Raw genomic sequence first — 27,776 nt, forward strand, 5'->3', positions numbered from 1 at the left:
AGCATGACACCTGCTCCAAGTCGTGACAATCAAAACTATCTCTAGACATTGCCAATGTCCCCTGGAGGGCAAAATCATTACCACTGGTAACCACTGATGTACAGTAATACGTATTGAGATGGAAGTATGTCTTAAATATGTTATTAAGTGAAAAAGCCTTTTTATAAAGCTGTGTCAGTAGAAAGAGACCATTTTATTATACTATGTATCTGTAACTCTATGTTTACAACAAACATCCTTTACCACAATGTTAAATCACCTTCTCTTTAGAAAGGAAATACTTTTATAAGTTCGATAAGAACTTTGTTTTAAGAATGTTTTTCTTGTGAGACAAGCCAGTAGTAGCAAGTACCTTGAGAAGGGCAGCAAAAATATATACTCTAAAAAGAGATTAAATTGAAGAAATAATAGTGTTGCTTTTAAAAAATGAAATACAAACACAAGTCTGTGTTTTTCTAGAATTTATGTCAAATTAAAGAGGTAAATTTCACCTTAAATGGAAACAGCAGTCATGTTTTATGAAATTCTAGCATTAAAGGCAAACTTTTAAAATATGATGTTAATCAAGTCTACCTATAATTAAGACGTGGAGCTGCTCCATCAATTTTTAATAAGTTGGGAAATTCTCTATAAGAATAAATAACTAAATATATTATATGTTTGCCAATAAATGGCATTTCTAATAAGTTTATTTTCATTTTATCAGCCATGATCATAGCCTTTCAAATGAATTTGTTTTCCTAATGTTCTTCACTTTCCTTTATTAAGGTTGGCATAGGCCCAATGTTAATACTAGAAGAAACACACCTACCTTTTCAGAGAATGCCATACAAAAATATTTAAAAATTATTAAAAGATTATTATTTTTCTAAGTACTAGTTTTATAGCACTATGTTTTTGTTAAGTCTCTATGTTTAAGACTAACGGAGGCTCATAGAATATACAATGGTGTAGGAAGAAGGAAAAAGGCAATTATCTGCCTTCTAAAACAGGTTATTTTGCTTCCTCTACAGATTTCCAGATTTTTAAAAATCACAGCAGCTCTATCTAGCACATATGCATATGCATGGTTACGAGTGAAATGCCCTATCGTATCTCAAGGCACTGTGATTTCATTTATAATCACAAACCAAGAGAGCCAGGACTCTAATAATTTACAAGTTTTCAAAAAATTTTTTCAACTAATATTTTTAAACTAAAAGTAACGTGCTGTTGAAAGACTTGAGGGTGTTACTAGTATTTGATTAAATGCTATTGCAGATAAATCATTTTATTTCAATGTATACCACACATTAATTTCAATAAAGATTTTTACACTGTCATTTTTCTAACTAATATTTATAGCCAGGATTTATTTACATTTTCTCCCTGGTGAAAGGGTGATAATATTTCTCTTTAGAAGATTTGAGTTATTATTATTTATATAACTGCAGAGACTGTATAAATCATTTTTACACTGTAAAATTCTCTTACAAAACATGTAAAGGTTTTTATTCTTTTTTTCTAACATGCTTACAAAATAATATTTTACATATTTTTAAGTTTATCAAATATGCAAACATAAAAATGCAGAGGTGCCTATATGATTGAGTATACACAGACAGTTAGTATACTATTTTAGAAAAATCTTCATTAACTACCAAGAGCATAGTGGTTGAGAACTTCAATGCAGACTTCCTAAGAATGCCAGACCCATCACTTTTAAGTACCTTGGGCAAGTTACTAAACCCACTTAGGACTCATATTTGTATTTGCAATATATTATAATAAAAGTACCTATTATATGGGGCTATTGTGAGCAGTGTCTGTTGCATAGTAAACAGTCAAAACCTTAACTTCCATCTCTGTTTTTGTTTGTTCATTCATTATTGTTAATTGAGCTGCTATTGAGTACAAAGCCATATATAACATACTACGTTTATAAAAATACAAACACTGCTTCTTAATTTTAAATAGTTCATAGTGTAGAAGAGAGACATTTATGGAAACAATTACAAAGCAATATAATCATGTAATACGTATATATTAACAATATATAAAATGAGAATGTGAACATAGATTTCTTCATGGAGAAATACATGATGTTTGTAAACTTTCGAAATTGAGTTAAAACTTTAAGAAGAGTGGGAGAAAGTTTTCTTTATGTTTTCAGAAAATGTCCATGTTTGGTTCTGAGGCCGTACACACACACACACACACACACACACACACACACACCCCTACTCTTCCATAGGTAAAACTTTTGTCATCGACATGTTTTATTTCTTCAAATTTAAGTTGAACCAATAAAAAATAAGTATTGTATCACATATATTTTTTAGACATGAGTCTGCAAGTAGTGTGGTATAGATAGTGTAGTATAGATAGTGGTGAAAGTAAAGGAAGAAAAGTGAGAATAGTATTTGGCAGTGAAATGGAAAAGGCCTAGAAAGTAGTTTTTCAAGTTTTCCTCCACGCATGCAACAGAAGAACCTAGGATGCTTGTTAAATGGATGCATCCAGCCACCAACCCAGAATCCCCAGAAATTTAATTGTAAAAGATATTTCAGTTTATGCTAAAGTGTGAGAAATATTGGATTAGAGAAAGCAAAACATATACATTACTATTAATTATTAAAACCCTAAATGTATAGTATCTACAATTTTTTTTTTGAGACAGAGTCTCACACTGTTGCCCAGGCTGGAGTGCAGTGGCACAATCTCGGCTCACTGAAACCTCCACCTCCCAGGTTTAAGCTATTCTCCTGCCTCAGCCTCCCAAGGAGCTGGGATTACAGATGCCTGCCACCACACCTGGCTGATTTTTTGTATTTTTAGTAGATTCAGGGTTTCACTATGTTGGCCAGACTGGTCTTGAACTCCTCACCTTGTGATCCACCCACCTCAGCCTCCCAAAGTGCTGGGAGGCACGAGCCACCACGCAATGCCATATCTACAAATTTTTAAAACTAAATATATTGTAAGATACAAGAGTTAACTAAGCACTTTGTTGACCTATTAGCTTAATGCTTAGAAATAAGAGACTTAATATACAAGTAAAGACAGAACAAATAACCAGTCTTTCTCATCACAAAATAAGAAATAAATATCTACTTATTTAACATTTTCAAGTATTTGACTTACGTGGAAAACCAATATCCTTGATGTTTTGTTACCATAGTCTGCCTCAATCTTAACTCATACTTAATGAACTGAAACACTGACCTCAGCTGACTGACAAACCTTCCTCTAGGATAAGCTACAGGGAAAGAGAAATGATGAATTTTGTATGTTTACCATTAACCTATTCATTGAAAATACATAGATCTGAAAAATGAACTTAAATAAGTATATATTAATTCTCACAACTATCCTCATAAATAACAATCACATTGGCATCTATTACAAAGGAATCCATATACATTATTGGTTTGTTGCTGGCTTATTTGAGCTCAGGGCATTTCCAGGGATTAACAGCCATCTGAGTCTAAACAGTGCCTGACTGAACTCTATGCCATCAATTCTGAATAGTCACACATTAAGCCCCAGGAAATGTCTTGTGTCTCATTCATTACAGCATAAGTATTTCAAAATCCTCGCATCTTCCAAGCCTTTCTCTTATTTGTGGCAATTAAGCCCCAGTAGAGATGAAAAAGTAGTAAGCTACAGGTTTTAATTAGAATTAATTTGTAGTTTTCAGTGTTCTCTTTTTTCCATATTTTTTACTAGCATCTGGAAAAATCAACCCTTGAAATATTCAAGCAACAAAGCATAATTATATTGTATTATTCCTCTTTTTCCGTTAGTGACATTGATATCTATCTTCTAGAATCCTTGCAGAGATTTATGAAGTTTGTGTAGTTGCAATTATCCTTAACCGTATAAAACTAAAAGTTTTCAGAAAAAAATTAAATGATTCAAATTACAGAAGCAAATGGCCTATCAATATGAAGAGTCCAAGTAGACAATAATGAACACGAGTGCTATTCAATGGAATGTTCATGGTGTAGGATATTGGACATCTTGGTGGATCGAGGCAGCTCCTTGATGACGGCAATGTAATTCAAATGGCCAATGATCATCAAAACACACACCTGAGGGCCTCCACAGTCATAAAATAGGGCTCTGCTCATATCACCTAGTACCAGAGGGCATATACTTACAATGTTATCCAGTAAACGTGGTGTATAATTACTCAAAAGAGTTTACATTTTATCCCTGAATAAAATGTCAAGAATTTTAGTAAATTGGCCAGGTGTGGTGGCTCATGCCTATAATCCTAGCACTTTGGGAGGCTGAGGCAGGTGGATCATTTGAGGTCAGGAGTTTGAGACCAGCCTGGCCAACATGGTGAAATCCCGTCTCTACTAAAAATACAAAAAGTAGCTGGGTGTGGTGGTGTGTGCCTGTGGTCCCAGCTACTTGGGAGGCTGAGTCAGGAGAATGCCTCGAACCTGAGAGGGGGAGGTTGCAGTGAGCTGAGATAGCACCACTGGACTCCAGCCTGGGTGACAGAATGAGACTCTGTCTCAAAACAAAACAAAACAACAACAACAAAAAGAATTTTAGTAAATTACTGAATTCATTGATACTTGGATTTTAATATATATTTGGTTTTATATAACAGATATATGCATATATGAATTATGTATTTATCTATACATTTATTTTTACAGGTGAAGGTGATACCACACCCACAATAGTCAATTTAGACCGTAAGTAATATTTCACAATATAAAGTATATTCTGAGTCTCTCTCTGTGTGTCAGAAGTGTCATTATTTCTTTCAAAGAAAATTATCTATATTAGCTTCCATTATAAAAAGAACTTAATCTATTTATTTTTACTTTTTAAAATATTTTTTTCTATGCATAGGTGTAAAGGAGTTTCAAAGGCAACTGCATACTGAATATAAAAATTCAATTCTCTTGCAAAAAATTTATAAGATGGTATATGTGATTTTGAAAAGAGTGTTTATATTTACTTTTAATTTGGGGCACAATGCGTATAATGGACCACCTTTATATATACCATGATTTAATAAAATTAGGATGCTGAAGTCAGGAAGAATGAAACCCGAAATTTGGAAAGTTATTCAGTGCCTCTATTCTACTCTATTTGTAAACTTCTCTGCATGCCCTACAGTCAAGTGGGCACAAGATGACACAGTCTGAGATATTCAGTTAATCCTCAGTTTAAGAATCTGTTGGGGGCCACTTGTATTTTATTTTCACATATCTCTTGAGCTGAAGGAAGTTACTCAAGTGTTTTTGATTTAAAATACCACCTGCTGTGCCCCAGGCTCAAGAAGCAAATGGAAATCTATTCTAGACCATGGGCAGAAGTAGAGGGGATAAGGCGAGGAGCACAGAGGAGGGTCAGGAAAACATTTACTCCAGTGAATTTTGTATTATGTCTTTGGACATAATGATTTGAATATAATAATTACATCATTTGGATATGATTTCAATAAATCAAATGTTGGTAAGACATTGAATAAATCTACAATCTAACTGTACAAATTCAGAAGTAATATCCAAGTAAAGCTTGGTTTTGTTTTTTTCACTGAATCTATTGATTTCTACTGACCTTTAGAAATAACCATTGTAAATAACTTTGGTTTATTTTATGTTGAGGGTGGTGAGGGATTAGACCTGAGGAGCTCGGTCTTAGTGTATTGTGAGCAAAGCCATTGTCACTCTCATGGCAATCCTGTCTGCTTTGAGTTGATTTGTTTTTCTGAGTTACTCAACTTCTTAGATGAAGATGGCAAGTGTTAAGGGCTTAATATAATGCTGCGGTCATATAAAACTACTCTTTCTCCAAACTGTTTTTTGGACACAATAAGAATAGTTACATTTGTCTAATTATCATTGCATTTAAGAAAACTAAGAGGCACTGATTATTTCAAATTCTTATTTTAAAATGTTATGTTTGGTCCTGTTTCAGATCCTGTAATATCTTGTGCCAAAACGAAACAATTGCGAGTTGTAAATGGGATTCCAACACGAACAAACATAGGATGGATGGTTAGTTTGAGATACAGGTAAGTATTAATAGATGCAAGTCATGCATATCCAGAATATGTACAAGAGTCCTATTCCCAGAAATATGGACACATGTGGTCCTGAAGGTTGTACCCTCCACAGGGCCCCTGGGTGAGGCAGTAAAAGAGGAGACTGATCACAATTCTGCTTGCCAGACTGTAAGCTCTGGACTATAATTTGTGCCTCCCGAGGTAGTGCCTTTTTAAATCTTCACAAAGGTCCCATATGTGTTGGCATTGTCCCTGATTCTAAGAGACACTTTGGTTCCGATTAAGCAAAATACGGAGGACCTATTGAAACCTTAATATTACCATAGTAGTTATGATGCTTGTTATTAAATTTCTAATCTAGGATATTATGGGTTTATTTTCTAATATGTTTATGCATGATCATGTCAAAACATTTATATTTGTTTTTAATTTCTGACTTTTTCCTGGTCAATCAAATGAAAAATGGCAATTTTAAATTCTAGAGCATTTTATCATTACAAAAAGGCAAATAGTTAAATAGTCTTGATATTATAATAATCAGTGGGGATACAAAATTCTTGACATGTCTATTTCTCAATGCTCTTAAGAATCAATGACATGTTCTACATAAAATCACTTTGCAAATCATATTGTTAGAGAAAATTATGCTTAATAATTATGTCATAAGAATTAAATATTGAAAATATAAGTTAACTTAAAATCTGATCTTACTACTTTCATAAACTACATATATTATTCTGTATGTTAATTGGAATGCTAAAATATTTATGTCTTTGGCTATCTCTACCAGAACCTCACCATGCAGCACACCCCAAGATACATCTGAATTTGAACTACATTGTCTCTTGTTTTCTAGATAACTCATGTTTCTTCCTCCAAGCCTTTATGCTGTTGTTCCCACAACACGTTGTGGCTTTCTTCCTTCATGTTTTATGCCTGAGAATTCTTTCTCCTTCAAATTTCAACCTAAATATCCCCTCTTTTAGAATACTCTCCTGTTCCCTCACTGCTAGCCTCCTAGAGTAGAGAAAAAGAAAGTATATCTGTTACTATTATTAAATCACAGTGACATTAGAATAGAGACAACTTGAAACAGAAGTCCTTTTATGAATAAACCAATTATTGGAAAGCAAGAGTTTATATAATTTGATATATGTGACTTTAGATGACCACAATGTGTAGGAGATGGCCTAAAGTTCTTTTTCAGTATACCCTTTTCTCAAGGAACGGCTCATCAGATTTTATAAATATTTATGCCAATAATTGTAGTATAGCTGTCCTAGGTGTGTAGTACTAAAACAGAATTGTGAAACTAACCAGAATATTAAAGCTGAGTGTGCAGTATGAGGATTTAGTAAAGACTTTAGAATTCTGTTGGAGTGTTTAATTTTCTTAATTATAGAAAATCTTTCAAGAGGCTGGGTGTGGTGGCTCACACCTGTAATCCCAGCAGTTTGGGAGGCTGAGGCAGGTGTATCACTTGAGGTCAGGAGTTCAAGAGCAGCCTGGCCAACATGGTAAAACCCCATCTCTACTAAAAACACAAAAATTAGCCGGGCATGGTGGCACACGCCTGTAATCCCAGCTACTGAGCGAGAGTCTGTCTCAAAAAAAAAAAAGGAAGGAACGAAGGAGAAATCTTTCAATAATCCACATTTGAGTTAATTGGTGATTCTTTGCTTATCTTATAACCCCAGAGGATAAAAGAAGACATATATTAATACTTCTAAGTTATTTTTTCCAGTAAGAGAATTCACAAGGATACTGCTTTGGATTGTTGGAGAAGCAGGTGAAGCTATTTTTCCATCAGATTAGAGTACTGTAAATTTTTAGTTTTTTTCCTTTTTAAATCCAAGTTCTTAGCAACAACAGCTGCTTAGTTATTCTTCCAAAACTCATACTGAGAAGGATAGAAGTTAAAAGTCAATATATATTCTTATCCTCCTGTGTGGTAAAGGCCATAAATAACTGTGCTCTCAGTCTGGGAATCTTCTAGTATTACCCTCTGAAGCACTGAACATCTGTACTCTTTGGAAATGTAAATTATGAAAAGTTGTGCTTTTTCCATGTCTCTGCCAAAAAAAATGGATTTACAGATTTTGGATATCATCAAAAAAATGTACTAGTACTCATCATACTCTACAAATATTTTACAATTTCCTAAATGATTTGCCTTGCAAAATTGTTTTACTTCAGAGATGAAATATTATAATCCTGATCTTATACTGGAAAAAGTAATTTATTCAGATTTAGTTACATTTTAAGTTAATATATCAAAACTACATAATGGTAGTAGAAGGAGGAAATAGTGCACAAATAAAATTGCTACCACTAGATGGTTTTCAGGGTTCAAATAAGAACTCAACTTTGCATTTTCAATAAGCAAACACTGAATTTAAAATAGATTCACATTTTTAAAAAATTATAATTATCCTATATTTGTAGCACATACGTTCCTCACAAGGATAGATGCACATACACACGAATGTGTGTGTTCGGGCTGGCTATTGATGTGTAATAACTTTAGACTACACAAAAGTAAAATTGATTTCATAAATTTGTAGTCACATTATGAAAAAAAGCTAATGCTACAATCACCAAATATCACCCTTCAGATAAAAGAACTTCTCATTTTATTCCAGTTGGGTTAATTTCTATATTTTCCTCTGCAGTGCATTTATTTTTAACAAATGGAGCCACAGGCTTTGCATTAATTGGCAGTCACTCTTTCTGCACAGATGTTACTTGTTTCTCTTTCCTCTTTTTCACAGAAATAAACATATCTGCGGAGGATCATTGATAAAGGAAAGTTGGGTTCTTACTGCACGACAGTGTTTCCCTTCTCGGTAAAGTGTTTTTAAAACTAGTATTATTTTGAGCCTTTAAAATGTATATGTCTTCCACTTTGCTCTTAATGTTATAATATGTACTCATTTTACAGAGATTCACAAATGGGGTGAACAAATTATTTTATTTTTAGAATTTGACTTATAAAACTTACTTTGACTTCACTGATATTTACAAGACACTACTTCAGTTCACCTCTTTTCACAATTAGTGTTACCCTCAGTTGGGGAAAATTTTGCTAGAATTATGTAAATGTTTTATATCCCAACTTTCTACTTGTACCCTGTATTTCTAGATATAATTCTTTTTTTTTTCTAAATTATCAATAGGCTTTTTTCAATCCTCACTACTTCTTTCTCCTGTAGAGTCAGCCTCAGGATCATCCTGGGCAAAATTTTCAGTGAAAATTAGCCTAAGGAAAAGATAAAGAGGCAGCATTCGTAAACTTCCTTCCTGCTTCTCAGCCAGGTCACTTTGATTTTGTTTGTAGAAAATTTCAACCCCTGTTACCAAACCAAATATATACACAGCTGACATAAACAAAGCAAATTTGCAGAAAAAATTATAATTCATGTAAAGTGCTTTACCTGAGCATTTTTCACAAGTGACTTACTCTAGCAAGCATAAGCAAGTTTCTAAAATAGTCCTTTAGAATCTCAGCAATTTAAAGCCTCTTTCTGCTTATGTATGTTTGTAGTATTCAGAATCTCCCATAACAAATGTGTTGTTCTTTACTATACTCTGAATCAAATTTTAAATTTAGGTTATTTGCCTTAATAGTCTAAAATAACAATAGATAGGAATAATACTACAGAATTTGGAATTACTATGTTTTACATTTAAATTTTTTTCCTTCAAAACAGAGACTTGAAAGATTATGAAGCTTGGCTTGGAATTCATGATGTCCATGGAAGAGGAGATGAGAAACGCAAACAGGTTCTCAATATTTCCCAGCTGGTATATGGCCCTGAAGGATCAGATCTGGTTTTAATGAAGCTTGCCAGGTTAGTTACTTTAGAAGATTTTGTATTTTTCATCTGGACAAGAATTGTTGGAGCATTTTCTTCAGCTGTGTAGCAGTTCTTTCTCTCTCATACAGATGCATTATAAATATATGTTACATGCTATATATATATATGTATATGTATGTATGTGTGCGTATGGGCCTCTCTGTGTGTATATAGAGAGAGGTATTTGCAAAACTGTAAAAAATGAATAACTAACATAGGGCCAACAGTCTGGTCAGTCTGTTTTAAAATGGAAACTTAGCAGTTATTCGATAACTTTCAAATGTAAAATAATTCTTTTAAAAAATAGCATTGACCATTTATTTTTAAATATTGGCAAATACATGACTCATTTCTTTACTACCTATTCCAAATTTCATCATTATATTTGGATATTCCCACTTTTTTTTTTTTTAAGAAACAGGACTTCATTCTCTGTAAATGCCATATTAAACATGAACACTACATTTAATATGTTAATTTTGTGTTGAATCCAATTGAGAGTACTTACCATTGTATTTTGTGTTTTCAGGCCTGCTGTCCTGGATGATTTTGTTAGTACAATTGATTTACCTAATTATGGATGCACAATTCCTGAAAAGACCAGTTGCAGTGTTTATGGCTGGGGCTACACTGGATGTAAGCTAGTTTTCAAAAGATGAGGCCATATTTATTTTATTTTAAAAAGAACACATTTGTCTTTGTTTCTTAATTTTCTCACGTTGTATGTTTTTTGCATCAATCTAGTGATCAACTATGATGGTCTATTACGAGTGGCACATCTCTATATAATGGGAAATGAGAAATGCAGCCAGCATCATCGAGGGAAGGTGACTCTCAATGAGTCTGAAATATGTGCTGGGGCTGAAAAGATTGGATCAGGACCATGTGAGGTAAAAAGGAAGTTCTTTAATAAGGAGTATGTGATTAATAGCTTAGTGTTTCATGTTTTTTCTGTTTATTTTTCTCAGATCAAAAATATTGTATACCAACTTGTTCTAGGAGAAAGGAATTGGGAAAATTAACTCTGTAATATTCTGCATTTCTTTTAACTAAGCAGTGAGATAATCAATGTTTTATTAGCAGCAAACTATGATGACATTTGTCACTCAAAAAATAATAAGTATGTAGAGCCGGAACTCCAAGGGAGAGCTATTCAAATGAGAAGTATCCAAATCAGTTAGATCAATAGTTTGCATTTTTCTAATGTTTTTCTAAATTTATCTCATCTTCCCAAATTATCTCGAAGTGAACTCCACTAATTATATCATTCAGAGATGGCTGGTTTTAAACTTTTAAATCTCTTTTTGGGTAAGCTGGTCTCTCTTTTGCTCTCTCGCTCCGTGTATGTGTTTAAACAGATTCTAGTTTAAAAAGCTAAAGGTCAAAGTTTGTGACTTTACGAGCTTGGACATTTCATTTGCTAAGCAACTGTTATTTCAGCTTGGCAATGTTCCTATCCCTATTTTACATAGACAAGCTATTAAACTGTTAGTTTAGTTAGATTTTGAATGTGAGAGACATGTTCTCCAAGCTTCAGGGCTGTGGGATTGTGGAATGCTGTGTGTGGCAAAGGATGAAATGAGTTCAGTGATAGTGAAATGTCCTCTGATATGTAGGAGAACGCATGCTGTAAGTATGGAACATAAATATGTATTGAAATGCAAGTGTTATACACCTTGCTCTGAGATTTTATTCTGAAAAGAAGAGAAAATGTTTACTGTTTACTGAGTTTTTAGAACTGCTTAAAAATGATATGGTTAGAAACAGATTATATGTTTATAAACAGTTTCAAATTTGTTGCCTTTCTAGTAAATCATGAACAATGAAACCATTGTTCATTATAACAAGGGAACATTTACTAGGAGAAAGAAATGACTATACTTTAAAAAGAAAAAGCAATAAGCATCTGGAAAACACAGAAGTTTCTAACTAGACCCAATCTTACAGATCATCTAATTATTGTCATTACTAAAACCAATTTGACAACTGCTTTTGAAGAATAGCCTTTAATTTGGATTATCACCTATATATTTTTCACTTCCCTCTTCAGCTTGAATTATTCATATCTGTATACTATATATGTTGTTTTTAACTTTATTGATAAGACTTGACCTCAAGTAGATTCTGCCACTTCTCAAAAATGTATTTATCCTCCAGAATGTTTTTAAAAATATATATGTCACTGACATTTAAATCAAGGTAATTTAGCCACTGAAATAAATTTGAAGGAGATATCTCCCAAATGTTTGTATAATAGCAGTAACATCATATTTAGTGAAAGTCTCCAGAGTGAATGACTTTGAGGAGTTTGTGTCAGTAATCACTAGTACATTTGTTTAAAAATCAGTTTTCTTTCCTCAACTGGCATAGTTTATGTAGTCTCTTGGAATAAACTATTTTTCTTTACTGTTTGATATTTTACTTTACCCCTAACTTGGTTTTCCCCATCATAGAATGCCAATGGCTCTCTTCTTTCCATTTGAATCACTTAAGTTAATTTTGCAGTGGTTTCCCCCATCGCTGTTGAGGGAAAATTAAGGTAGTTCCAAACACTCTTCTGCATATAAGGATACCAAAAGCCAGCAACTGCATTCTTAGGAGGCTACATGGTTCATGAAAGTGGTGCAGCACAGTTGTAGCTGTTATATATAACACTATGTGCATTGTTTATTTATATTTACTTATTATATATTTTTTATAATTATATTTATATAAATAAAACCATAAATGAATATATGTATGTATATATACACAACACAAATAAAGCTATCTGTTCATCTTTCATCTCTCTCTATCTGATGATGCAACAGGCTTACCATATAAGAAATGCCATGAAATCACAGGACACGCTACAGAAAGGAGGGTATAAAATATAACTATAACTATATTAACTACCAATACCAGCAGTAAGTGGAGGAATATTCCTTGCCTGGAAAAGCAATTTCAATTAACAGAATTATTTTGTTGACAACAAGTTTTTTATTTAACTTGTTAAGATCATCTAGGGCAGGATTGGGAGAGGCAAAAAAAAAAAAAAAAAAAGCTTTAGAAATAAGAGAAAATGTAATGCAGTTTAATTGTTAAAACTATATGATTACAAATTATTTTCTTTTTTACTTGTATTTTTCTACATGTTCCAAATTTTCTATATTGACCATAAGAAGATCAAAATAAATATCAAATCTACCTTATTAAATAGGTACCAATGGTTATATGTTAGTCTGCATCCAACAAAGGCAAATCACACTTAAAAGGATGGTTGACTATTTTGGAAAAGGCAAGTCATTTTTAGGAGAATACTACACATAATAGAACACTTTAAACTTTGTACTTATCTCAGTCTTGGCTAATTCAGTAGAAAGTCAGCAAATGGTCTAGTACACTAATTTCTATATCTTCATATTTCAGTTGCAGTTATTCTCTTTTTCTGTATATATCTCTGAGATGCAAATCTATATATGATTATGTTAATGAACTTTTTTAAAATTCCTAATAATACTTTGTTTTTGTATGTCTTACTCCTAGGGGGATTATGGTGGCCCACTTGTTTGTGAGCAACATAAAATGAGAATGGTTCTTGGTGTCATTGTTCCTGGTCGTGGATGTGCCATTCCAAATCGTCCTGGTATTTTTGTCCGAGTAGCATATTATGCAAAATGGATACACAAAATTATTTTAACATATAAGGTACCACAGTCATAGCTGAAGTAAGTGTGTCTGAAGCACCCACCAATACAACTGTCTTTTACATGAAGATTTCAGAGAATGTGGAATTTAAAATGTCACTTACAACAATCCTAAGACAACTACTGGAGAGTCATGTTTGTTGAAATTCTCATTAATGTTTATGGGTGTTTTCTGTTGTTTTGTTTGTCAGTGTTATTTTGTCAATGTTGAAGTGAATTAAGGTACATGCAAGTGTAATAACATATCTCCTGAAGATACTTGAATGGATTAAAAAAACACACAGGTATAATTGCTGGATGATAAGGATTTCATGGGAAAAAAAATCAATTAATCTATCTAAGCTGCTTTCTGATGTTGGTTTCTTAATAATGAGTAAACCATAAATTAAATGTTATTTTAACCTCACCAAAACAATTTATACCTTGTGTCCCTAAATTGTAGCCCTGTATTAAATTATATTACATTTCATATGCTATAGTTATAGTTCATTCATTTCTCTTCACCATGTATCCTGCAATACTGGTACACGAACACACTTTTTACAAAACCACATACCCATGTACACATGCCTAGGTACACATGTGCATGCACTACAGTTTAAATTATGTTGTACCTAATGTAACCCCTAAATATTTTAGAAGTATGTACCTATAGTTTTACCTCAGAAAAACAGAAATCTCTAAAGACCAGTAGAAATATTAAAAAATGATGCAAGATCAAAATGACTAGCTAATTCTCCATATATAATCTGCAAATGATCTTCTTTGGTTGGCATTTCAGGTGTGGCCATCACCCAGGGTTAAATAACACCTAATCTGGGTGTTTACATGTATTCATTATCCTAGTTATTTCATGTAGTTTCTAATTCTTAAACGACAGAGGGTAATAGTTCTATCTGTGTAATTTGTTTCCTCCAAACTTAAGGCCACTTATTTACACAAGATATTTGTAGATCTATTTTCCTAAAGCATTTCTTAAGTGCTCAGATCAGTATCTAACTGAAGAAGTTTAAAAGTGTTTTGGTCATTAAAAATGTATTGAAATAGGTTAATTCTAAGACTTGCTGCTGTGATTGGCTTCTAGCTCACTGCCTTTAAATTTTAAAAAATTTAAGAGGAAAATTTCCATGTCTCCAAAGTTTTATAAATATCCTTCATCAAGTCATGCATGAAAGTATATATTGGAGAAAAAAATAAAAATACTTTTCTCAACCTGGAAGATTTTAGCCTAATAAAGCTTTTTTGAAGTAAAAGACAACTTGTAAAAGGAAAGAAACTAGTTTGTCTCAACTCTGTATTCGTTTATTTTTTTTGAAGTAGAGTGGAATCTGTTGAATCAGGTATTTTATCAAGATATGTTTATTTTTTCTTATTTCATTTTAGAAAGTTCACTCCTAATGCCATATGTAACAGACATTTAAATTTTGTGTTCTGTATAACAGCCAAATTATCATATTTATCATTGTATTTGTCATGCTTAGCTAAAGATCATGTATTTGTTGAGGAATAGAATAACAAAAAGTAATAGGATAGGCTTTGAATTTTTGCAGAAATCTTCCTGTACAAAACATCTTTAAAAATAATTTTTGAATGGTATGAATCCAGTATTCCCATTTCTCTGACTTAGCTTTCTTGAGTGATTTTTATCAAGGCCAAGTCCCCAAACGATTCCCTACCAGCTCTTTAGAATACTGTTCAATCTGGACTAAAATGGTTTTAAGTTTATGAAGAGCTTAGTCCACAGAATATGGGGCAGCAAGTCCAGAAATGCTTACACAATTTTTTTCATAATAAGATATGCGCTGGCATCAAGAAACTTAAAGTGGAAGCAAAAAGGCATCCAACTAGTTGCTAGTCTCTATCATCTTATCTGATTGTATTTCTCTTTTCCTTATACACCATTTTAATAAGAACACCTAGAAATTTCAAGAGCATATTGCCAAAATATAAAGTATATTTCATAGTTTCTTCTGGCTGAACCAGTGAAATTTTATTGTTGCATATTAATGATATTTGTAAAACTTTTATAAAAATTGTCATACTTTTAAATACTCACATTTTAAAAATACTTCTTTTATGACTCTTCCTCTAAATTTCCTGGAAATACAGATAAAGATTAGCTAGATACAAGATGCAGCTAAGTATTTAGACATTTTGAGCCTAATATTTTTCATTTTATTCAAGGCTAAAAACAATACCACGAATAAATCATCAAACAAACTGTACAAAGTAATTCTGTCTTTGGGAGGCTCTTTTCGTGATAGAGGGACATGGGTGGAGTTGACAATGAAAGTTAGATGAACGAGGTCCATGTTACTTTAGGTGGTAGAACAGGGTAGAGTCATGTCATTATTTGCTGGTAGAAGATACTATTTACTAGGTGTTCTTTGCTGAATAAAGTATTAAATATTTTTAAAAATCCAACAATCCACTTTATTTTGTGTCATTGACAAAAGGATCTTTTAAATCAGAAGGTTTCAATGAGATTTTTGCTTTGGCTGTTTGAATAGTGGTTGTGTACTGTTATAATTGTAGACATTTTCTCATGTCTACCAGGAATTGAAGTGTAAAACTAAAATATTTTTCATAATGCCTCTGCCGTGCAGAAGGAATGATAATCCTTTTGTATACTTCTTTAATTTTATTGTAAAATGTGTAATGACTTTTACCTATATGCTGTGGGCAGGTCCTCAGTAAAATCTATTGAGTCAATTTCTAGTATTAATAGGCTTTTGCTTGCTATCTAAGTGTTTCAAATTATGGGAAGTGTGAGACACTGGAAGGCAAGAAAATTAACAATAATGGCATGTGATAGCAAAATTGTATTTCACTTATTCCTGTGAATATTTCTTGTTGGTACCAATGGTACTGTACAAAGTGAATGTTATAGCCACAACATTCTCTTGAAAAGAACACTGTCAAGAAGTGGGAAATTGCTGTCAGGCATTTCGTTGTTGTTTTTAAACTTTTTTTTAAAGAAATACTGGTTTTGCAATATAGAGATCATGAGGTAAAGAATTTTAATAAGCTCTTATACCAAAAAGCCTTAAATCGATTTATTGAGATTCAAAAAATACTATTATAATTAATGACATCCCATATATATAGGCAAACTCATTTAAAAAATAAAACTAATTTTGGTAAAAGTACATGGCCTTTGTTTTTAAAATACATAATTTTAAAATAAATCACTTGTCATGATAAAGTCCAAAAAGAAGTTATCTTTCAACATTCAACTAAGGTTGGAGCTAAGAATTTACTAATGCAAAAAAAGTTAAAATTTTTTGGACCATATATATATCTTGACAGTGTAACTTTTAAGTAGGTTCATTTCCATTTGCACAGAAAGTTTCTGTCTTTAGGAAACTGAAAATGAAATACTGTGGATGCTATGACTGTTTGTCTTGTATGTAAATAGGAAATTAATAAGCTGCCTATTGAGTGGTATAGCTGTATGCTTACCCAAAAAAGGGAACACTGTGGTTATGACTTGTATTATAAACTTTCTGTAGTTAATAAAGTTGTTATTTTTATAACCATGATTATATTATTATTAATAAAATATTTTATCAAAATGCTTATTTTCTCTGTTGTAATTATTTACATGTACATATTTATATCTGTCTTAGGGCTTAAATGCAGAAAATAGCAACAACGTTGACTTCACTGACAAAAATTACATATACGTTCTTGCAAAAACTGTAGTATAACTTGTTTATAGAACTAAGACAAAAAATATTATTTTATTCCAACTAATATACACAGCAATATAGATGGTCTTCAGTAAACCATTAATCTCTATGCACTTTAGTTTCTCCCAGTGTAAAATGTAACTATTCGTTTATTCTTCATATTTGCTAGAATGGCGCTATGTTGTGATTTGCCAATATATACAAAATATTCCCATGAATTGTCACCTAATTTCCTTTCTCATGCCACTATATAATACAAAGGTAATTTTAAATTATTTCATGGATCACTTTGGGTATCTCTTTAAAGTGTGCATTCAGTTAAGAATAAATAAGAATCCAACGAATTCATTTTATTCAAATTGGAAGAACTAGTCATCAATGATCTAAGCAAAGAGAGCTCTATAACACCACTGATTATTTCAAATTGTATTTTACTGCCTTTTCCCCCCAAAGGGTTGCTGTACTAATTTATTCTGGCATAGATAGTGATTTCAAATGATGATTAATGAATCTAATTCTATAGCCCATATTAAAATACCTAATCTTTTAAGTGATTGTGATTAAAGCAGAATATATACTTATTTATGGTGACAGTAAGAATATTTCAAATATATTAACTGCTGATTTCTCTAAATGTTGACCTTTTTTTTCTCTCTTTTCTAGAATCCCATTCCATTCTAAACTTATATTCTGCTCTTTAAATAGAATAGTCCAGCAAAGCTTCTTTAAGAGATATTTGAACAGGGTCCTCAGTAAAAGTTAGGGAGTGAGCTGTTTAAATACCTGGGGTCTAATAAATAATACTTAAAAAATATTTTTGTTGGTTTCTTATTTATTTACTCTTATAAATTGTGATGCTCTAAATAGTTACCATTTGTCAATGTCCTGTAGAATAGAATCATCTTGGTCTGCATTTCCTGTGTGTTTTAGTTCTGGAGTTCTATTGCCATTCTATTTTATTATTCTCCTACACAGGCGCCATCCTTAACCTATACAATCCTTAAAAAGTTTTCTACATCACTTTCACCAAATTACAAGCCTCTCATGTATAATTCACATTAAAAGTTTTATTCTTGGCACTCTATATTTTTCTTTTGTCTCTTATATTTACAAATATCTTGATTGCATGTGTTATTTTTAAAAGCCAAGAATTAAAAGTAAGATGAAAGGAATACTTCTAGTAATTGGCGAAGAGTTTACAGTATTATGAAAAATATATCATTGCCTAAAGCACAGCTAAGCAAGACAGAAAATACCTGGCAAAGGAAAGAAACTTAATTTTATTTTATATAATTCAAAAGAAGTATGGGATCATAGGTTATATGTTTATTTATGGATTTTAAAAGTAAATAATAACAACATCAAAAAAGCACCAATGAAAACAAAAAACTTATCAATCAGACATACAATCTAACGCCAAGCCAACTTCAGATCCTCATCCCACTCAAATACTCCTTAACATTATTTTATTTTCATAATTTTTGAACATGTCTTCATATTTAAACTTCATGTCTGTGTTCAAACAGTCCCTAAGAACATCATACTTTTCTTCAACATTTAAAAACCTTCATATGTCACTGAGTTTCCTATGTGATTCCATCCTTAACATCCCTATCCAAAAAATCATCATTTCCTCAGCCTGCTGCAGTGGCTGCTTATGCTTTCTTTTATTTTTTTACATATATATTTAAATGTTTTATTATTTTATTATTTATTATTTTTTTCCCACAAGTTATTGGGATACAGGTGGTATTTGGTTAAATGAGTTAGTTCTTTAGTGGTATTTGCAAAATTTTGGTGCACTCATCACTGAAGCAGTATACGCTGCACCATATTTGTAGTCTTTTATCCCTCGCCACCCTCCCACTCTTCCCCCCAAGTCCCCAAAGTCCATTGCATCATTCTTATGCCTTTGCGTCCTCATAGCTTAGCATCCACATATTGGTGAGAACATACGATGTTTGGTTTTCCATTCCTGAGCTACTTCACTTAGAATAATAGTCTCCAATTTCACCCAGGTCACTGCAAATGCTGTTAATTCATTCCTGTTTATGGCTGTGTAGTATTCCATCATATATACATACATATATTATATATCTATATCACCACATATATGTATACATGATATATATGTATACTATATGTATAGATATAGTATTCTATCTATAAACATACACACACCACAGTTTCTTCATCTACTCGTTGATTGATGGGCATTTGGATTGGTTCCATGATTTGACAATTATGAATTGTTGATGCTTTCTTTTCATTTGTTACAATAGTGTGTGTATGACTGAATTAGATTAGTTTCGTTTTATTCTGCTTTGTTTTTTTAATTTTTTTTTTTTTGAGATGGAGTCTCGCTCTGCTGCCCAGGCTGGAGTGCAGTGGAATGATCCCGGCTCACTGCAACCTCCACCTCCCAGATTTAAGCAATTCCTTGCCTCAACCACCTGAGTAGCTGAGATTACAGGCGCATGCCGCCATGCCTGGCTAATTTTTTCATTTTTAGTAGAGACGGTGTTTCACCGTCTTGGCCAAGCTGGTCTTGAACTCCTGACCTTGTGATCTACCCACCTCGTTCTCCCAAAGTGCTGAGATTACAGGCGTGAGCCACCATGCCCGGCTATTCTGCTTTGTTTCAATGTGTAATCACCTCCAGTGAGTTTGAGCTCCTTGAGGACATTTAGCATTGTCATATTGCAATATTTGTACACTATTTTGTACAGTGCTTCACATATGGTATCCAATATATATTTTATAATTATTAATATTCTATAATTCACCCTCTTCTTGAAGCCTTATCAGTGTTAACAAGACATTTGGGATTTTTGTAAAAATTATGCAACTCTCAATGAGGATTAAGAATTTTAAGATTTTATATTTAGTTGGATTATTTAGATTTGAATTAGTAAGTGGGGCTATTTTAAAAGATTTTATTGTATTTATACAATAGACAATGCAGCTGGAAAAGAGAAATTATTAACTAGAGAGTTTATACATTTATATTTGCAATGTGGTTATTAAAAATAGAAATAAATTAAATTTTAGTTTGCTTATGGATAGATATTTTATCAAACTAATAGAGTTTAGATTATGCTAGTGAATACTTTTTCCCATCTGGGAAAAGATTATTCTATGAAAGGTTGATGTTGTAACATTGGAGGGTAAAGTTAAAGGATAAATTATTGCAAAAATATCCTGAGTCCACAATAGTCCATTCATTACATACGTGCAAATATCCAATCTGTTGTGCATTGAGAAGCTTCATAGCATCATTACTTAAGGAACAAAAGGTTTTCATTTGATGAGTTTTCTTAACTGAGAGAAATCAATATGGGTAGCATGTTGCAAGGAAATGAGGTGAACCAAAGGCAGATGGATTTTCATATTAATTATTTTTCTTGTATTTTTAAAGCTTTACAAAAGTGTGCAGTTTTCAAGTTTCTGACTTTTTAGATGAATTAAAACCTAAATGTAGTAATAGCTCAAAATATATTGTTGTGCCATAAAACAAAGAATTTATATACTATTAAAAATAATGAATAATTTAGTATGTGGAAAATTGACTTTATGAAATAAAGTGATTAAAGATATCTAGATTAGAGAAGAGAAGGTGCAAATATGATTAAATATGTTTCTTCAGTTGTCCAAAAAGTCTGAGAGGAAATGCTCAGGTCCTTTTGGTTAAAAAAGTAAGAATTTGTGAAAAATAAGATTGACATTTCAATCAGATAGTTTAGGTACCAGGCAGTACTTCCCAATAGTGAAGGTTGCAGAATATGTGAATGAACAAGAAGAATAGAATCTCTAACTACAAATGTTCTCTAAAGAAGGAAATATTTCTTTAATGACTCTCATAAGCTTTAACCAAACTGGTCTTTTGCAGGATCCTTAAAAGCTATACTGAGAAGAATAAAATGTTCAAGGCTTAAGTAAGCTTTGGAGATGCTGGGATGCTTTATACAGGCCACTTTGCTGTGGGATAGTTAAGAGTCTTTAGATCTAGCTCATGTGTGTCTTGAAGCTCCATGAGGGAGTATGGTAGATGACATTCTTCAGATTTACTGTATTACAGAACCGCCTTACAATTACAGAGCTAATATTTCATTTCCTCTTAAGACACTAGAGTTATGATAAATGCAGTCCAGAAAAACTTGATTTTCAAATTTACTTTCTAAACGAGAGGCAGTTATTACTACACGGTTTGAGATTTCTATGTCTTTATAATGTACAATATTTTTTCTCTACAAAAGCATCTCAGCAAATTTTCCCAGATCAAACTTCTTTTTTACATGATTTACTCTTTTCTTAGTTTGAGTAAAATTCAGACAGAAGGAGTTGATGCATATTTTTCTTGACATATATGTACCATCTATAGGAACTTTCCTATCAATAGTACAGAACCAAAATTGATTACACAAAACTATGAAGGTAGTCCTATTTTAACAGTACTAAAGCTAAAAAAATTGCCTGTTTTTAAAAATCTTTCTGGTGTTTACAACATCCCCTCATCTTCCTAAATTTCCCACTCTAGAAATGGGGCACCAAGGAAAAGAAAGACAAGTAAAGATTATGAAAGAAAATAAAAATGAAAGAAGAAAAAGGAAAAAAAGATTAAAAAAGAAGTTGAGGGGAGCTGGGAGAAGTTTTCTGAAGGCATTTACGTGTCCTTAGAAGTGAGGTCAACAAAAAGATCTAAAGCATTATTCTTCTTTATTAGCCTCTTTCCTCTTAATTACAATCACTTGTATTTCCAAAATCCACTTACAAACCAAATACAATGAGTCATCCCAAAATTAACAAGCACAAAGAATGCAGTTCTTCCACATTCACAATGTCCCATTTTTATTCTTTCATCATCTTGTTCTTCTTTTTACTTCTAAACTTCCTCAGTAATGTCTTTTTTATCCACCTTATTGAGGTATGATTGACAAATAAAAATTGTATATATTTAAGGTGTAAAACATGTTTGATAGATGTACACATTGCAAAATGATTGCCACAATCAAATTAATTAATATATTAATCACCTCACAGTCACTGTGTATGTGTGAGATGAGAACATTTGATTTTTACTCTCAACAAATTTCAAGTCTACAACATCTTCTTAACTATAGTTACCAATCTGTACATTAGGGCTCTAGTACTTATTAAAATTGCTCTCTAAAATATTACAACTCCCTTCTCAGCTTCAAATGCTTTAGCATCTCTCCACCACCATGACTTTACAGGGGAGGTTGGCTGGATCTCAGCAAAGCAGCTCAATGGGAAAGCACTGAAGCAGGTGGAGATAAAAGCAAAGGCTCATCTGTGCACTTAACGTCACTGCTTGGATGTGCTCTCAGCATCTAAACTGAACATTTCTAAAACTGAACCCCAGTCTCTCCTTGCCCTTCAATCTTCTTCTCAATAAAAAGAACATCCATCGGGCTTGCCCAAGCTAGGATCCAGAAAGTCATTTTTAACCTATTTGTGTCCTTCTTTCTCCATTCAGCCAATCACCCAGACATCAGTTTTACCTTCTAAATACATCTTAAATCACTCACATGTTTCTATCTCCAATGGCTCCACTTTAGCCCAAGGCACAATTTTCTTCCACTTTCATTACTATAGTAATCTCAAAACTGTATTCATTACTACAGCAATCTCAAAAGTGTGTTTCTCCACATTTACTCTCCATCTTCTATCCCTTTTTTTTTTTTTTTGAGACAGGGTCTCTTCTGTGGCCCAGGCTGGAGTGCAGTGGTGCTATCATGGCTCAATACCATATTGAACTCCTGGGTTCAAGCAATCCTCTCACCTCAGTTTCCCAAGCAGATGGGACTCCAGGCATGCACCACCACATCCAGCTAGAATATACATTTTAAAAATGTAACTCTGTATTATTCTCCTGCTTGAATTTTCTCAATGTTTTCCTATCAGCTGACCAATAGATGAACTATCCCTGATGGTTCAACTCCTCACTCACCTCTTTTCCTTTTGTCCACTATATTCTACCTACACTGGTATCTTTCGGTTCTGGGAGTAGGCCAGGAAGCTCTTTCCTGCCTCAAAACCTTTGCATCTGCTGTTCTTTCTGCCTGGAATTATCCCCCCACCCACCAGCTTTTGCCTGACTAATGCCTACTTCATCATTCAGCTTAAATATCACCAATCATCCCCCCACCCACCTTCCTGATCCAGTTACACATTGCACAGGATGACACACTTCTATTTCAGGACACTTACCTCAATTAATTAAATTATCATTTGCATACACAGATATGAATATAGTCTCTATTACTAGATTCTAAGCTCCAGGAGAACATGGGCTAGGCTAGGTACTACATGATAAATATTTTTTAAATGAATGTGTCAGAAATCATGTTCACAGTTTTTGTCTTGTTTTCTTTCAATTCAAAAATACGATTGCATTATAATCTCTTTTGTTTACTCTTTTAGTAATAGCATCTCCAAATTCCTTTGGCAGTAGTGTTGGGGAGGTGGTTTCCACTGGCTTCTGTCATACAACTCTGTTTTAAATCAGCACATGTTTATTGAGCATTTACTATGATAGTACTGGGTGCTGGGGATACCACGGTGAATAAATAAACCTTGACCCCTACCCTTCTTATAAATACAAGCAAGTTTGGGAAACAGGCATAAACCAAGAATCTGAAAGTGTTAACTGAGAAGTGCAAATAGCTTCTGGAGTATATAGCAAGATTTCACTGTGCTTTTCAGTTCTTCCTTCCTTAATCTTTCAATATTGTGGTAATCTTAAATCCTGCCTATTGGAATATTATTTTTTTCTATTTTATGAACACTTCCATTATGACATAATTATTTAATTATATTTAGTGTTTCTCTCTTTTATCTTTCCTCTTTCTTTGTTGAATTTTTCCAGATTCCTAATCTTTTAAGTCTTGCCCCTTCTTCCTTACTTTCCCAAGAATCTTATCACACTTAATAGATTCAAGAGGTCTGTGCATTTATTATCAAGGGGATAATGTAGTTTCTCAAATGGTGAAAACACTAACAAATTTTACACATGAAATTACAAAGATTTCTCTAGTTAGCATGAAATTGTCAAATGTTTCATCATAAGTTTTTAATTACATTTGAAGATGATCAAATAACAATAGATAATGCTTATTCAGTGCTTACTGTTTTCCAGGCTCTGTTTTATCTCATTTAATCACTACTACACCTTTACATAGGCAGGTTCTAAAACTGCATCCATTTTAGAGAAAAGGAAATGTTCAAATAATTCATAATTAGAATACATTTAGGGGTGGATTTTCAATATTAATTCCACCTGGCCCTTTGTTTTATACTGTGTCGTGGACGTCTGACTTAATTATTTTCCAGGAAAGTAGGAAGGAGGGAAAACACTTATTTAAACAAGAAAACACTGCTATCATCTGGGTAGGATATGAGCAAGAAGTTATTCAGAGGTCAAACTGCTTTTCGGACAGGCCTTGCCCACAGCTGTTTGACATGTCAACTAAAGGAACGTGGCCTCCTCATCTCTAAATACACCTGGCTAACATGCGAGTTGCTTCTTACCATGGAGTTGAAAGTTAGCAGGGAAAGGCCAGTTTAGCAGAGGAGATTTATTTTTTATGGGGGAAGGGAATGTAGCTATTGAAAAAGAAAAGCAACAGGCTTGTGAGACAGAAATAGAACTGCAGAGAAATGTGTATTGGTAAGAATTCTAAGGGACTTTGTTGGGAAAAAGTTCAAAATGTATTCTGAAACAAAGAAAAGCAGTAATGGTCCCTACCCTTTATTGCTGATACCAGAAGGTGTTTTATGAAACAGAGAAACACCTTCAAAGAAAATTACCATCTTTTTCATAGGGTCATTTTGCATTACATTACAAGTCTATATTACATAGACTTTGACAACTGCCAAGGCCTGTTAAAAATCAGCTCTTCATTTTACACACACACACACACACACACACACACACGAACAGAAAAGTATAATGACTTGCCCAGGGTCACATAGCTGGAGGCAGAGCCAGTCCTGGGAACAAGATCTACTCTATTTTACATTCAAAACCTTAGTTTTATTATTTACTTATTTTTAATCGTATTCATGTATATTAAAATTTAATCAGAATCTTAAAGGATCTGCAATACTTTTAAAAGAGTTTAAAAGCATGAATAGTTAAAAAATTTAAAACACTGTCAGAGAAAAGGAGAGGCTCAACCTACCTTACAGCTGAAAGAGATAATAGAAAAGGCCTGGCAGAGAAAGCCAATCCCAGGTGCAGCCCTAGTAAACTCCTACATAAGGAGCAAGCCAGGTGGATCTTCGTTTGGCCTCCTTCCCCACTTCAGTTTGTAATTTGACTCCGTGCCTGGCCGGGAAGAAGTTCTTCTAAGGAGAACCTGGGGCTGCATTTGTTGGCAGAAATGGAGTTGAAATGCAAATCAAACAAGAGCACAAGCGAGCAAGCAGTAGCATAAAATGGAATGAGTGCAGGTCCGTTCTTTTCAGCCTCTGGGGAAATGACCCTGCCAATTCAGAAACCCGCAAGAGTTCCTGACCTAGAGAGGTGATTTTATTTTTATTTTTTAAGCAGCTTTGGACGACTGTCTTTGTTTGCAGATTTAAAATTGCTTTCACTTACTTTTATAGAACTAGGGGTGTTCTGTGGCTGTGCAACCTGTGAGATGAGTTCTTAAATAGACCAGTTTGAGACTCTAACTTGATGTTTCCCAAATATAGATTGTACACTTTGATTACAGGCTTAGTAAATAGTTCTTATCCTTCTCAATATCATGCTCATGATTTGTATATTTCTCAGCCACCTTAATTCATTAATTTGAATTTTCAAACTCTGTGTACCTTGTAATATTATGAGTATTCTCAAGATGTTCACATATCTAAAAATATAACAAAAGCCCTCTTTAGTCTAATGATCCCTGTGGAAACTCTGCAGTCTCCTTTACAAAACAGTACTGTTTGGTGGAAGAGAGAGGGCTGGAAAATGAGATATCCTGATCACTTCTGCATGTCGTCAATGATGTACAATTGTATTATCCTGACTTTCATGTTTTGAGTAACATCATAGCAATGTGGCCCAAATTTTAGCTAAATTTTTTGGAACCCTCTTATAGCGTCACGCCTGGAGTTTAGTGTATCTGCATGCTCTTCTGAGGTTTACTCAAAAAGACAAACTCTTGTGCATCTATCCACCTGGATGTCCAATAGGTACTTCAAATGACATCTTACAAACACAGATCATGTCGTTTCCCCCTAAAACTGGGTTTTCTCTAAAATTTTCAAGTTTCTATTCCAGTTCTGGCAGTACCATCTGCAAAACCACCAAAGCCAGAGCCCTGGCTCATCCCATTGTTCTGCCACTGCCCCACAGCTCAGCTCTCTAAGTGCGTCTGATCTTTGTGTGATATTAAGGGATTCTATCTATGCCTTTATGAGTTGTTGTTTGCAATATATATTAAGTATGCTATCAATATGAAAGAAAGTCTCATGAATGTGGTTTTATCAGTTAGAATTAGGTTTTGCTAAATTGACAAAAATACAAGATAATAATTTTATTTTTCCTTCATATAAAAGCAAACTAGAGGCAGAAGTCCCGAGTTGACATGGTAGTTTCAGGAATCACTGGGGACTCAGATTCTGTCTGTTACTGAATTATTCCCAATATTCAGCTCCATTTCATGTACAAAATGGGTGCTTAAGGACCCATTATCAGGTCTGTGTTCCAAGCAACCAGAGAGAAAAGAAGGAAGTGCAGCCTTTCCTTAAGAATATATCCCAAGAGCCCAGGCATGGCTCTCCTGCTTATGTTCCCTTGGCCATGAACTTAGTTACACGGCCAAACCTGGCTGAAAGGGTGACTTAGTCTTCATGTGCCCAGCTAAATATTTGGAATTCTATTACTAACATTAGTAGAGAATGGATCTGGGGGAGTACCAGCTAACTCTGTGCTAAAGGATATTTACTTTTATAAAGAAAAACTTCAAACTTTATTTTCCATTCTTTCCAAAGATTCACAATTCTTCATAATTTTAAGGAGGAAAACATGACATATAGTTTTCTTTTCCTTGTATAGTAGAACATAAATGGTGAGGGTGGAAAGGTAAAGTAGTAGTAGTATACTTCCTTAGATGGAGTATTGATACAATTATTTAACCCACTTAATGACAATAGAACTTTATTTGAATTACAGGATCAGGTTACATAAAGGGACAATTAGAGATATCATTTCTAGTGATTCAGAGTGAGTATAAGAATATTTACTGAAAAAAATTTTTTATCTCCAGATTTCTCCTCTTACCTTCATTTTCTACTGTTTTCATCAGATCACAGTCCTAAAATTTCATTTTTAATATATTTTACTTTTTTGTATACTTTTGTTGGAACAAACTTTATATACTTTGTGGAGAGAGAATGTATTATGTAATCAGTGAGCTTTAAAAGACAAGAAAAAAACTAAACAATATCTTGTTAAAATTATGAAGACAAAACTGTACTTAACATCTGGTCATGACTATTTCAAGAAACA

General features: G+C 33.2%; 2 protein-coding genes and 1 long non-coding RNA gene across 20 annotated transcripts in view; 2 read left to right on the top strand and 1 right to left on the bottom strand.

Annotated features, from left to right (window-relative positions):
* Positions 1 to 14,028, top strand: part of HGF (hepatocyte growth factor) — a 103,806-nt gene extending 89,778 nt beyond the window's left edge. For all 7 annotated transcript variants that reach the window (XM_063642078.1, XM_063642079.1, XM_063642077.1 and 4 more), the window contains 7 exons: positions 4,656 to 4,694; positions 5,929 to 6,025; positions 8,788 to 8,862; positions 9,727 to 9,867; positions 10,403 to 10,509; positions 10,618 to 10,763; positions 13,399 to 14,028. In XM_063642078.1, coding sequence (XP_063498148.1) covers positions 4,656 to 4,694; positions 5,929 to 6,025; positions 8,788 to 8,862; positions 9,727 to 9,867; positions 10,403 to 10,509; positions 10,618 to 10,763; positions 13,399 to 13,575 — 782 coding nt within the window. In that variant the 3' untranslated portion in view covers positions 13,576 to 14,028. The remainder of the gene's footprint in view (positions 1 to 4,655; positions 4,695 to 5,928; positions 6,026 to 8,787; positions 8,863 to 9,726; positions 9,868 to 10,402; positions 10,510 to 10,617; positions 10,764 to 13,398) is intronic.
* Positions 1 to 25,788, bottom strand: part of LOC129484811 (uncharacterized) — a 126,690-nt gene extending 100,902 nt beyond the window's left edge. For 2 of the 8 annotated variants that reach the window (XR_010121555.1, XR_010121559.1), the window contains exons 1-2: positions 25,456 to 25,619; positions 15,616 to 15,656 (exon numbers count right to left, since the gene is read on the bottom strand). This is a non-coding gene — a long non-coding RNA (uncharacterized lncRNA). Of the gene's footprint in view, positions 1 to 15,615; positions 15,657 to 25,455 lie in introns of all 8 variants that reach the window. The other 6 variants (XR_010121560.1, XR_010121558.1, XR_010121554.1 and 3 more) reach the window with 5 other exon arrangements.
* LOC129485402 (protocadherin Fat 1-like) overlaps positions 25,641 to 27,776 on the top strand; it is a 107,303-nt gene continuing 105,167 nt past the window's right edge. For all 5 annotated transcript variants that reach the window (XR_010121552.1, XR_010121551.1, XM_063642085.1 and 2 more), the window contains exon 1: positions 25,641 to 25,799. The gene's annotated coding sequence lies outside the window, so the exon portion shown is untranslated. The remainder of the gene's footprint in view (positions 25,800 to 27,776) is intronic.

This window comes from Symphalangus syndactylus, chromosome 6 (assembly GCF_028878055.3).
Source record: "Symphalangus syndactylus isolate Jambi chromosome 6, NHGRI_mSymSyn1-v2.1_pri, whole genome shotgun sequence".
In the NCBI taxonomy this organism is placed as follows: domain Eukaryota; kingdom Metazoa; phylum Chordata; class Mammalia; order Primates; family Hylobatidae; genus Symphalangus; species Symphalangus syndactylus.